Source organism: Mesoplodon bidens (genome assembly GCF_964165515.1).
Source record: "Mesoplodon bidens genome assembly, chromosome: 1".
NCBI classification, from domain to species: Eukaryota; Metazoa; Chordata; class Mammalia; order Artiodactyla; family Ziphiidae; genus Mesoplodon; species Mesoplodon bidens.
In genome coordinates, this window is record NC_138176.1 from 220071033 (window position 1) to 220083784 (window position 12752).

At 36.9% G+C, this 12752-nt stretch overlaps 1 protein-coding gene across 3 annotated transcripts in view; it reads left to right on the top strand.

Annotated features, from left to right (window-relative positions):
* The window catches only part of HHIP (hedgehog interacting protein), a 96396-nt gene that overhangs the window by 64015 nt on the left and 19629 nt on the right, over window positions 1-12752 (top strand). For all 3 annotated transcript variants that reach the window (XM_081232937.1, XM_081232938.1, XM_081232939.1), the window contains exons 9-11: window positions 2237-2360; window positions 3314-3444; window positions 7330-7411. In XM_081232937.1, coding sequence (XP_081089063.1) covers window positions 2237-2360; window positions 3314-3444; window positions 7330-7411 — 337 coding nt within the window. The remainder of the gene's footprint in view (window positions 1-2236; window positions 2361-3313; window positions 3445-7329; window positions 7412-12752) is intronic.

Below are 12752 nucleotides of genomic sequence, written 5' to 3' on the forward strand. Positions count from 1 at the left end.
CTTTAGTTTGGGCTTTGTTTTATTTTAATATATTAATTGAAGAGAAAAGGATTTCTGCAAAATGAGCATTTGGGAAAGCATCAAAATACTGGCCTAACCATGATGAGGGCGTCAATGGCTCACTTTTTAAAGGTCCAGTGACTCTTACAAGCTCTAGGGGTTCCATGTGGGTAATTACCTTTCCCATGGATTGAATGGTGCTCTGTAGGTCCAAAAATTTAATGGACCTTCAAAAGTTAGCAGTTTATATTTTGCTCATCTGAGAATCGAGATGAATACCTTCTATTTATTTAATATATAAGGGAGAACTTGTCTTAACATCTTATATACAGAGGAAAAAAACAAGTGCTGAAGGTAAGAAATTTCTCAATACCCAACATACGAGTCTCAGCAATTAGGAAAATTATAAGTGTTTCAAATAAGAATGTATTTTCTAAAGGTGTTTATTTTAGAGAAAACAAAGTAATAGACTTATAAAAACATGACTTATTTACCCAAGTCATGAAGATGGAATGTTTAGATCTTATTCTTAATAGCATGATTACTAGAGTATTTAGAGATACATATTAAAATATAAAGTTAATATTTTTCAGTGTTTTTGTATATGCTCCTTTTAGAGGAAACAATGTATCAAATATGATTATGATTCAGGGAATATAGTAGATGAAGATTATTAAATTGATTGCTTCTTCTATTTATTCATTCAGTATGGTTATTTACTTAGTACCAGGAATGAAGCAGCTGTGTTGGTTCATGTGGTATTCAGTTATTTTACTTTATTTTTTTTCAGGTATTCATGTATGTGTGTGTGCATCTTATAAAAGCCAAACCAAAGAATAATGTGGTTAGAAAAAAAATCTAATGAGTCACTAGCTTGTGGGAATTTTGGTTATATTTGTAGATTAAATTCTGCAATCACATTAATTGGGGTCCAGCTGAAACTGGTTATAATATTGATGGCCTTACATTTATGTATTAAACACACAGCCACAGAATCCTTTTACAATGTGTATATATATATACACACACACATATATATATGCACATACATGTATAATTTTATTTGTTAACTGTACCTCGATAAATCAGGAAAAAAAACCCAAATAACCACAGCCACAACGCTTACTACCTGCCAGCTCCTGCAGTAAGCACTTTGCAAACTTCAGTCATTTCATTTACAGAGAAACCCTATGTGGTAGGCACTCTTATTGGCCACATTGTACAAATGAGGGAACTGAGACACAGAAAGGTTGACTGTCACACAACGTAAAGTGACAGGATCTGGATTTGAACCTGACTCCAGAGTTCATGATCTTAGTCTTTCAGTTACGCTGCCTCTCAGTATCCTGTTTTTTTAAAACATATCTGTTCTACTCTTTATAATATCGTATTCACCATAATCACATGGGGAGGGGGGAGGACTTTAGAATTACTGTCTTTCCACAGAAGCTTTTGCCTAAAATACTTCCTGTTGATAGTGACTTATTTAAGTACATAATAAGCAATTTTCAGATTAATTTGCAGCTGACTTTATCTTTTCCATTGCAACTGGCATCCCTTTATTCAAGTACATAATAACATGCCTGGAAAGACTGAGATACATGTCTATCCACATGTAATTCTGAAGGAATGACTGAAATAGACTTTGCTAACCACATGACTCTATAAAAAAAACTCTTAAAACATTTTAAATGAAGATATTACTGGACTAAGTGACAGTGTTTTAAAATATGCAACAAATGTGGAGACCTTTTATGTACCATACCTTTATTTTCTTTAAAGCTTGAACATTTATACATTTTATAAAATTTGAGAGGTCTGGCTCAGTTTAGTAGGCATATGCAAAAGCAGTTCTACAAAAAATTCTATATTAAAAAAATTAAGTATTTTTTTAAATATTTTAGTTCTAAAGTCCATGATTTTGCAAAATATCCAGATTCTAATGTCATTGAAAATTTTATACGTCTTGGCAGTTATAATAACAACAAGCATTTGCAGAGCATTTTTATTTCATTCCGCTATGCGTGGAAGCCCTTTACATTATATTTAATTACATTATATTTAAGCAAAAGGGGTAATTATTTTCACTAAATATCTACAACAAGGATCCATCTTATGCATCATGGAACACATTTCAGAGTTAAATTACTGTAATAATTGTGGTGTGGCCTACATTACCTTTCCTTTATGAAAATACATTTCATTTGATCTAATGTTATGTTTTTTTTATTTCCAGAAAGTGAGCCATCACTTTTAGAATTCAAGCCATTCAGTAATGGTCCTTTGGTTGGTGGGTTTGTTTACCGAGGCTGCCAGTCGGAAAGACTCTATGGAAGCTACGTGTTTGGAGATCGTAATGGGTAGGTTTCCTGATACCACAGTTTGATAGATCAAATGACATATCCATTTATAATTGGGCAAACCATCATAAAATATTCAAATGATTGCCTCCCTTTGGAAATCAGGTGTGGGACACACATAAATATTATTATTTACTTTTAGTTCCACCATGTTTGGTGGGATAATTCAAGAACTTCCTAAAAGATGCTTTTTAAACATACTTGATCAAATTCATAAAATAATTTTTAAGAGCAGAGAGGTCTTCAGATAGACATTTCATATTATTTAGAGTCTTCCCTTCATCCTTAACATAAATTTACCATGATCATGAGTAAATTGAAAACTGTGGTTTTACGTGAGTTGTATAAATATTTTAAAAATTATCTGGAAGGCTAAGAAGTTTTGCTTTTGCCAAACTTTTGGGACTTCTGGCAACAGACCTTAATTTGTCTCTATTCATAGGAATGCTACAAAATTAAATTTTAGCCTAAAGTTTAGAGGTCACATTGTGGATAATTATAAGAAACTCTGTGATGAAACCCAAAATAAGAATCTTGTTCCCCAAGTCACTGGCATTCAGGCATATGGCAGAGCTGATATGCTTGGTCGCTGAAAGGAACTGAAAAAGAGTACTGACCCCATGATCTTCCCCCATCCCTCTCTCTGATTAATAGCACAGCATGGAATCTAGTCCTGGAGAGGAAGTATCATTCTCTGGATGAAGGGGAGGGCTTTTCTCAGACTCAGGTACTTTTAGGACCCCATCTCCAAACAAAATATCATCTTAAGTACTTTCTCTTCACATGGGAATTTCGGCATATTCACACACATTATGGGCTATATTACTTTTCCCTTTAGAAGCCAGGTCTGTGGCACAACAATTATTTATTATGAGTTTTATTTTAAACATTTTATTGTGTTTTTTAGGCAAAAGCATATTTTCATCGTAGGTTTCTGGTATGTTTTGTTGTAGGAATTTCTTAACCCTCCAGCAAAGTCCTGTGACCAAGCAATGGCAAGAAAAACCACTCTGTCTTGGCAACGGTGGTTCCTGTAGAGGTTACTTTTCAGGTCACATTTTGGGATTTGGAGAAGACGAATTAGGTACTGTACAAACTATTTCTGTTGTTTCATTCTCAATCTTTGCCCAAGAGGCTCTGTTCTGCTCTGAAAAATAAGTATAACAATCTCATCCTCCATTTGTTGGAAATGTAACCTACAGCAAAGATGACCAATTCAGTATTCTCTTCCAATAAACTTTCTCTGGGGGTCTTTAAATCATATTCCTCCCCCCCCAGAAATATGAAAGTAATAAAGCAGAAAAATGGGAGTCAGGAAAAAAAGAGAATTTTTGAGTCTTGAAGACAGAGAAAATTTTAAATGTCTACTGATATTTTTGATGCAGCTAAGTCATTTGTTTATATTCTCTATCTGAACCTTTGCACTTATTCATGTCTCTTGGAATAAATTAAAATTTGTTGTAATCTGAATCTCACTTTTTTGTGTGTGTGTGGTACGCGGGCCTCTCACTGCTGTGGCCTCTCCCGTTGCGGAGCACAGGCTCCGGATGCACAGGCCCAGCGGCCATGGCTCACGGGCCCAACCGCTCCGCGGCATGTGGGATCCTCCCGGACCAGGCCACGAACCCATGTCCCCTGCATCGGCAGGCGGACTCTCAACCACTGTGCCACCAGGGAAGCCCCTGAATCTCACTTTATCCCTTATTGTTTTGCCCATTGAGGCATGAAATTTGTGCAAGATAATCTGACTTTGTAGGTCTGCTTTCCAACAGAATGGAAATTATCTTCTCATTGATAATCTCCAGGATAACATACAATTTATTTGTTGGTATGTTATCAAAATGTATGCAGCTTAACAAGCAAAAAGAAGTTGATATTGGAATGTTACCAATCAAAGGGTGAAATGCTACCAATTTTAAATTTCAGAGATAAATGTAGTTTTCATAATGATTCCCTTTAAAGAATAATATCTAAACAAACTATGGCTACCATGCTCCTTTAGCCTTGGGGATAAACTTCTAGATATTAAGAAAAGTTGTGCTTCTATCTATATCAGAATTATTAATATTTTTTTAACTTTTTAAATAAATTTATTTATTTATTTATATTTTTGGCTGTGTTGGGTCTTTGTTACTGCATGCGGGCTTTCTCTAGTTGTGGCGAGCAGGGGCTACTCTTCATTGCGGTGTGCAGGCTTCTCATTGCGGTGGCTTCTCCTGTTGCAGAGCGTGGGCTCTAGGCTCGCAGGCTCAGTAGTTGTGGCTTGCGGGCTCTAGAGCGCAGGCTCAGTAGTTATGGTGCACAGGCTTAGTAGCTCCGCGGCATGTGGGATATTCCTGGACCAGGGCTCGAACTCGTGTCCCCTGCACTGGCAGGCAGATTCTTAACAACTGCGCCACCAGGGAAGTCCCTAAATCAGAATTATTTACTCTAAACACGCAGATTTGGTTTTCCTACATCAAACAGAGAATTCTTCAGAAATACATCCATGCCATTCACTTAGGTTACCAAGGGACTCAGACAAGTTTCCTGAAACACAGCACACAGATTTCAAAGCCACAGGAATATAAGGATTCAAAGAAGAGAAGTCCAATCTATCTTTTTCTTGTTCTAGCATTGAAAGCATCTTGCATTTAATTTTCCCTTGAAATTCTCCTACCCCATTCAAATGAACCAGAAGGATACCTTTTCTAGCTTAAATCTTCTGTAATTGTAATTTAAACGTCATTGGCAAACTCTGATTTTAAAATATAAATTAGGGTCACATTGTTTGTGGCAGAGTTAGAGATGAGTATTTAGAATCATTTTGATGAATCATTTTGATTTCCCCAGACCTTACTGCCAGTGACTCACCATCATTCATGCTATTAGCATCACCCCCATTAAAATATCCAAATATCTGTCCACACTTAATACAGTGTTGGGAGGAGAACCAAGAAATGAAGCATATACAGTTCTTACTGTCCAAAAGCCACAACATAGTGTATATTTCATAATTAAAAATAAATATACTTTCACTCTTTAATGCAAAACTCTTTGGTTTTTAATTAAGAGCCATATAAGAAAGTGAGTTAGAGCTTTCATTTTTTGAAACAAAAAGTGTTGAGAGTATTTTTTCTATGTGTGTGTGTGTTTTTAACTATAAAACTAGGATGGGTTTGTTGTAAGGACTAAATGCGGTAAACTCCATAAAGTACTTGAAATAAATATGATATTTTTAACTTACATTCCTTTGCCTTTTAACGTCATTTTTATTTTTTCTGTTGTGTCTGTGTTTTTAATGTAAATCCCATAACATCCTTCCCAGAAGTGAGAAAGCAGTAGGGTGTGCTTAATACACAATAATAAAGTAGAAAAGAGAAATATAGACTAAATCAAGACCTATTTCATGAATAAGAACCAAATATAAAGGTTAAAGCCTTATAAACATATAATCATAAATACAGCTTCTAATGCCCTATTCATGTGATCAGTTCTATATATTGAATTATATGGAAGGAGTGGTAATAAACGAGAGCGGTTCTCTCCTAAGAGGGTACTCCTTCTGTTGTAGTTCATTTTCAGGAACACAGCCTGGCGTCAGGAATCAGAGACATGGAGCTGGGATTGAGCACAAGGGTCTCTCTCTCTCTCTCCCCCCAGCTATTTATTTTAATATATTTTGTTTAAAAAGCTAAATATTAAAAAGGAGTACCCAATGCCATCTGGCCTCAAATTATCAATTAACAGTAACAACTTGGTAACCAAACCTTTGAATCTTGGGTGGAATAAATCAAGATAAAACTTGCCATTCCACACTCATTCTACAACTATTTATTGAGCACCTATTCTGTGCAAAGCTCTGCTCTAGGAGTTGGGGATACAGGAGCAGATAAAGAGGTAACAATCTAAACTGTTTTCATGAAATTTACATCCTAAAGGAGGACAATAAAAATAATTTTTAAAAAATATATTGTAGGGCTTCCCTGGTGGCACAGTGGTTGAGAATCCGCCTGCCAATGCAGGGGAGGATCCCACATGCCATGGAGCGGCTGGGCCCGTGATCCATGGCCGCTGAGCCTGTGCATCCGGAGCCTGTGCTCCGCAACGGGAGAGGCCACAACAGTGAGAGGCCCGCATACCGCAAAAATAAAAAAAAAAAAAAAAAAAAAAAAAAAAATATATATATATATATATATATATATATATATATATATATATATATAGTACATTAGTTGGTAATAAGTGCTTAGGAGGAAAAATCTAGTTGTAAAGAGGGATAGAGATGGCTTGGGACAAGTGTACTTTTAAATAGAACAGTCAAGAAAGATGATATCTAAGCACAGACCTGAAAGGGGAACAATGCATCTAGTGGTGGTCTACTGACAGGAGCCTGAGATAGGACCTGGGACAGACGCTGAGGTGGGAGGAGCCTGGGACACCAGGGGCCTGAGACAGGAGGCTGGGACAGGAACCTGCCTTGCATGTCCAAAGTCAGGAGGTGAGGCTAGAAACATTGCAGATGGGGTCAGAGCAGTAAGGGGGAACATTGTCGGCCACTGTCAGGACTTACCTTTCCTGGGAGAGAGATTAGGTGCCATTGGAGGGTATTGAAACAGAGGAGGGTGATCCAATTTATATGATCTAACTTGCCTTTTAAGGAATCCCTGTGTCTGGTATGTTGAGAATAAACATAGAAGAATAAGAGTAGGAGCAGGGAGATCAGTTAGGAGGCTGTTGCCATCTTCCAGGTGAGAGATTAATATCTGCTCGCACTGGAGTAATAGTGAGATGTGGGGAGAAGTGACCAGAATTTGCATGCACTCAGGCAAGTGATCTTCTGTGGATGTATGAATATATAATATATGTATATTCATACACATACCTACATACACATACATACATATTATATATATATAATAATCTGCTAGGCAAAAGAAGGTAAGACTTTGTAATACTGTGAATTAACATTGTATTTCTCTCTTCATAGGTGAAGTTTACATCCTATCAAGTAGTAAAAGTATGACCCAGACTCACAATGGAAAACTCTACAAAATTGTAGATCCCAAAAGGTGAGTTTTTTTTAATATTCCATTAAGTCAAGTAATATTCTCTTAGTTATTCCAGTGCATTCAAATTAGTGATGGAATTGCAATTAGCCCTCAACAAAGATGAACATTTCCACCCTGTCCATCTGCTAAGTGCTCTCCTGAGAGACCCTCAGTTCCGGTCTCTGAGGCCTAGACTTGAACACCCTGAACTTTAAAGGCCTTATTTCGATCACGTTCATGGCATCTTTGTTGTCATCTGAAAGCAGCATTATATTTGTGGAATCAGGGTCCTCACTTAAATGTCCGAGGAGGAGCCTGATGTATGAGGCAGCGGCTTCCACTCTCTTGTTGGAAGCAATAAACCCTCCTTCCCTTTCGAGAAAACCAGGAACATTCTGGCAGACCTTAGTATGCTTAGTACAACTTTTGTTAGGTAATCAGGATAAGTTATTTTGGCAGCTCAACATTGGAGCCTCATTTTATAACTGGATGCTCACAGCTTCTGTGACTAAACAAATGAAAACTGAAGAAATATTTTGTTATTTATTTCAGCAAAAGGAAGATGTGAATGTTTTAATCCTTTAGAGAATATAATTATCCCTCTCCTGCTCTTCTCTACCCACCCACCCAACTTCAACACACACACAACTTTCAAATTATCTTGAGTCATCATTAGTCAGTTGTTAACTTCATGGATAAAATCAGAACTCTCAGAAGCTGCTAAAATTATATACTGTCAAATAGATATTAGCCATAATTTTAGAAACAATTATTATAGGACTTCAGTATCCTCACAAATACAACTACTGTGGAATGCCAGTAGTGGTCAGACCCTAGCTTCGCCGTGCTGTGAAGTTCTAATTCTTTCTATGCTAACTTAGCTTCATGAGCCCATTTGCAAATTTAAATTCCCAAACTTCAAGTCCCTTTTAGGAGAAAAAATTCCAATAATCTGAAAAGTTTACTAAGAGCATTCATTTAATTCCACTTTAAAAATATTTGTAGGTTATAAATGGTGTATGTTTTTCTGAAAAATTCACTGACTAACAAATGGAGATTTTTGTCCTTTTTCCATACCCTAAAACACTATCTGTCCTGAGAAAAATATAGGTTGACATTGGTGCTGCAGAACCAGAAGAGACCAAAAATGGTCTCTCTGTGATAGAAGGCATCACATACACACCCACTTATCACACAGTGATAATGACAGTTTTCCTTCTCTATTTAACAGTCCACATTTTCTTTCACAGTAAGAGAAGTACCCATCTACACACTGTAAGGGTTCTTTTCTTCCTTGAGTGTGAAACCAGTGTTCTTCTGTGAGAAGCAAAGTAATGAATGAAAAACAAAATATCAGACACTTCGGTGATTGTTGAAGGTGGCAATATTAAGAACAAAAATAAAACCAGTGTTAATTCATAAAATAGCATTCTAACGATTCAGAATGAGGTCTATGATTTCACTCAGATCTATTGCCATTAGTTTCAAAATAGCCATTGTTATTCCATTATATTTGTCAAAGTTGATGTGCTTTTGCAAGCTTTCTGGTCGTGTTATTAATTCTCACTGCTTCTCACAGAAATGTTTCTCTCTTCCTCTGGATTGTTTAGTCTGTTGGTGGTGAGTTGAGGTGAATTTTACACCTTCAGTCCATTATTAGTGTCTAATTACCAGGGCTGCCATAAGGGACCTTGGCTTTGTGATCATGGGGCCTCCTCTCGTAGGGTGGTCTCAGAGTGACATACCTGAAAGGCCTGACTTCTCATTATGGTGCCTGTTTCTGGTGAGTCGTGTCATGCGTGCGGCCAGGGTTAAGATGTGTGTTTGGTTTTCAGAAGGTGGGGGGATTAACAGAGTCCCAGAGACACAGTCCTTGTACACAGGCCCAGGCATACATTTCAAAATTAAACTGAGTATAAGAAAACAAATGTTTTCATAAACATTTGTTGGAAGCCTCATGCTGTTTCGATTTGGATGCCAACGTTTGTTATTATAGTAGTTCTGCCCAGATGAGTGGAAGTTCTATATAAGCAGACACTTTTTAGTATATGTGAACGGGATTATTTTGGAAACACGAGCTAATTACTAACCTAGCTGTGTTCAGGATGTCTGCTTCAGAGCACAACTGTTTTCCTAAAATGTTTGAGGGAGAGATTGAAGAAAGAGCCTCATCAACGGAAAAAAAATAATACACAGACATTTCTTGTTACATCAAAAAACCTAACTCAAATTAAAATCTTAGATTAACTGTATTCTTGTGAAAGAGCCCCAGACTTGTTAGAATAATGTCTTCAGAATGAATTTCAAACATTCAGTTGACTCATGACTCTAAAAGAGAATAACTACAAATCATAAAATTTTTATATTCTGTATTATGTATCATAGAAGTTACATTCCTATACACCATAAGATTTATGTTTTTTCTCTTTTTTTCCTACACACACACACTCACATATAAGAAAAATGAGGGAGTTTTGCAACGATATGTAATATTCTTTGGTCATTTTGACAAAGGCAGACGAGGTCCCAGCATTACCAGCTCAGTCTGTAAGGGCAATCTGGTCTCAGGCCATATGTTACATAATCATTTACATAAGTTTAAAATCATTTATGGTGGGCATCCTTCTCAGAAAAGGATGGCAAGATAACCTGTTATAAAAAACAAATGCCATTGTTTGCAATCAAAAAAAATGAAAATTCTATGAGAATACAACCAGCTTTCTCTATGGCTTCACTAGAACTCAGGAGTTTTTAAAGGAAAAGCAGAAAAGGGAGGAATTTTGCCTCCCTGTTAGAACAGGGATACCTTCAGAAGTGGAAGAGTCTCGTTTCATGGCAGAGTGGAGTTAGGCGAATCAGTACAGTCAATCATTCAGCTTGCTGGGCCACTTTGCTGGGTCCCCCAAAGCCTCAAGTACTGGGTTCTGCATGCCCTGGTCTGGGATGCTCCTTCAGCCAGCAGATGTCAAGGCATTGAGGACAAGAGCTGGACACTCATTTCAGTCTCACTTAGTAGAGCCATCTGAAGCCTGTCAAGATGAGGAAGTCTATCCTGGCAGCATAGGCCGTCACACGGTCTTGTCTCTGAATCTTCCTTAGTGTGGATGCTGCATTGTGTCACCATACTGTGCTCCTTCGCCTGTCAGTAAAGTACAGGTAATCATTCTGCTTCTGCTTCTGCTTCATTTCTGTAGAGCACTGTGAAGATAAGTAAATATTGTATTTAAAGCATATGCAATTCTTTAGTACCATTGGTGCTCATTCCATGCATTCAAGAATTATTTTCAGGTGATCTCTCAACTTTTGAGGTAGTGTTAGTTTCAAAATTGGGGTCAAGGTGTCCACGGAGTTTTAAAGAGCCCTGAGTACCTAGTTTTCGAATATCAAAGTCATGTCTTAGAGGCTTGCTCTTTGTTAAATCTTTTCAGAATCACACAAACGCTCCTGAGGGATGGAGATGAAAGAATTCTAACAGAGTTTTGAACTTTCCAAGCTTTAGTTTTATAGAACACAAATATTTTCACACTATTGAAAAAGATTCTTTAATTTTTGTTTCAGATGGACTTAAACTAAATGACCTTTTCTGACCTGGAAATGTTTCCAGGGTTATTTCTCCAGGAATTCGTAAAATAAAATCATCCTTAAACATGTCGATTTAATTCCTGTGTACCCAGTCTTACTCTATTTTAACACGTTGCTTATCTGTTAACCCCCTAAGTCACACAACCCGTTCCCTTAAGAGGTTTATACATTAACAGTGCAAATTCCCAGCTTCAGAGGTCATCTTGCAGAAATGTCCTGTCCCCAGACTCTTGTGTGACCAACATCAAAAACTGCCTTCCTGTCTCCTCCCTGCCCCTCCTGTGATGACCCCACTTACTGCTCTTTGTTTATTTATTTGTTTATTTAATATCTTCATCCTACTCCTTAGTCTACTGGATGCCGGAGTGTGCTTTTTTTTTTTTTTCTTCTCAAAAATCACTTCATGAGAGGAAATTGGTTCTGTTTATCCTTTGCATATGTCTCAGGGAGCCAGCAGGCAGCTCTGCCATCCTAAAGAAAGCCATGCATAATGGAGAAGGTTTAGCCCAATAAGCCAGTCTAGTCCCAATTCATCAGTCAAAGTTTTATGCAAGTGGCCTCCCTAGGTTGATAAATCCCCACAGTGCCTGTTGACCCAGCTGCCAAGTCCTCTTGCTGCAGGCGGTGTTTTCATGGCCACCCTGACAGTAATACAAACTGTTTAGCAGCTCCATTGACCTTTCAGCTATTAACAGGGACACAGGCTCGACGAGGGACTAGTTTTCAAACATGACAGAATTTCTTAACACTAGAGGTCATGAACAAGTATATGCCCTATAAAAATTCATTCAGCATGGTGGATTTGAAGTCTAAAAGACAAGGAAGCATGGTCCACACTTTTGCTATAACTTTTCTACACTTCCAATAACTATAAAGAGTATACATTTAGGTGCCAGCTTATATTTTATTCTTAATATGCTATAGTTTACGTGGTAGCGTACAATATTTCTAGGGAACAAATCCTTCCTATGCTGTCAGATACCATCTGAAATTTTAAAGATATATTGCAAAAGAATGAGATAAGATCAAAGTCAAAACTTCTAATGACTGGATGAGCATGCATACATAATATATGGTAATGGCCTAAGTGTAACTGGAATTTTATTCATATTTTACCAAGATTTGTGTGTTTCTGTATATACGCACACAAACACCCTTAAACATACTCAGGTATTCCATACAAGGCTATGTAGAGCCATCACCTATTTCAAAACATACAGAAAATTATTATACCATAATTTATGAAAAAATTTTCTCTAAACGACCGTGCTATTTTAAAAGTCTATACTATAAAGCTTCTTATGTTTATATCCTATTTTCTGAAGATGTGACATATGACCACAGCATTCAAGGGAATTTTCTGCTTTATACTAATTATAGTCTTTCTTAAATTATCAATTTTAAATGTTGGAATATCAGTTCCTAGAGTAATTGTACAGATTGCTATGAAAACTTGATTGAATTGCCACTTATAAATGGCATTTGTTAAAAAGGCATAAAATGGAGAATATGAATAATTAAAAATATATTCTTCAAAAAGAGCCTCATTTTGTTAAGAGCCTCTTAAAAGCATTTCTTTTCAATACCCATGTTTCTCCCCCACCTGGGACATGGTGGAAATCTGATATTATTAGACCTTCTGAATATCTTCTACTTTTATTGTGACAGTGTATCATCAGATGTTACAGTTCTCGAGATAAAGGCAGATTTAATCTTGCATAAAACAGCCACACAAATTTGCAAAAATATGGTTTCTAGAGGAAGATATACTTTTTAAAGA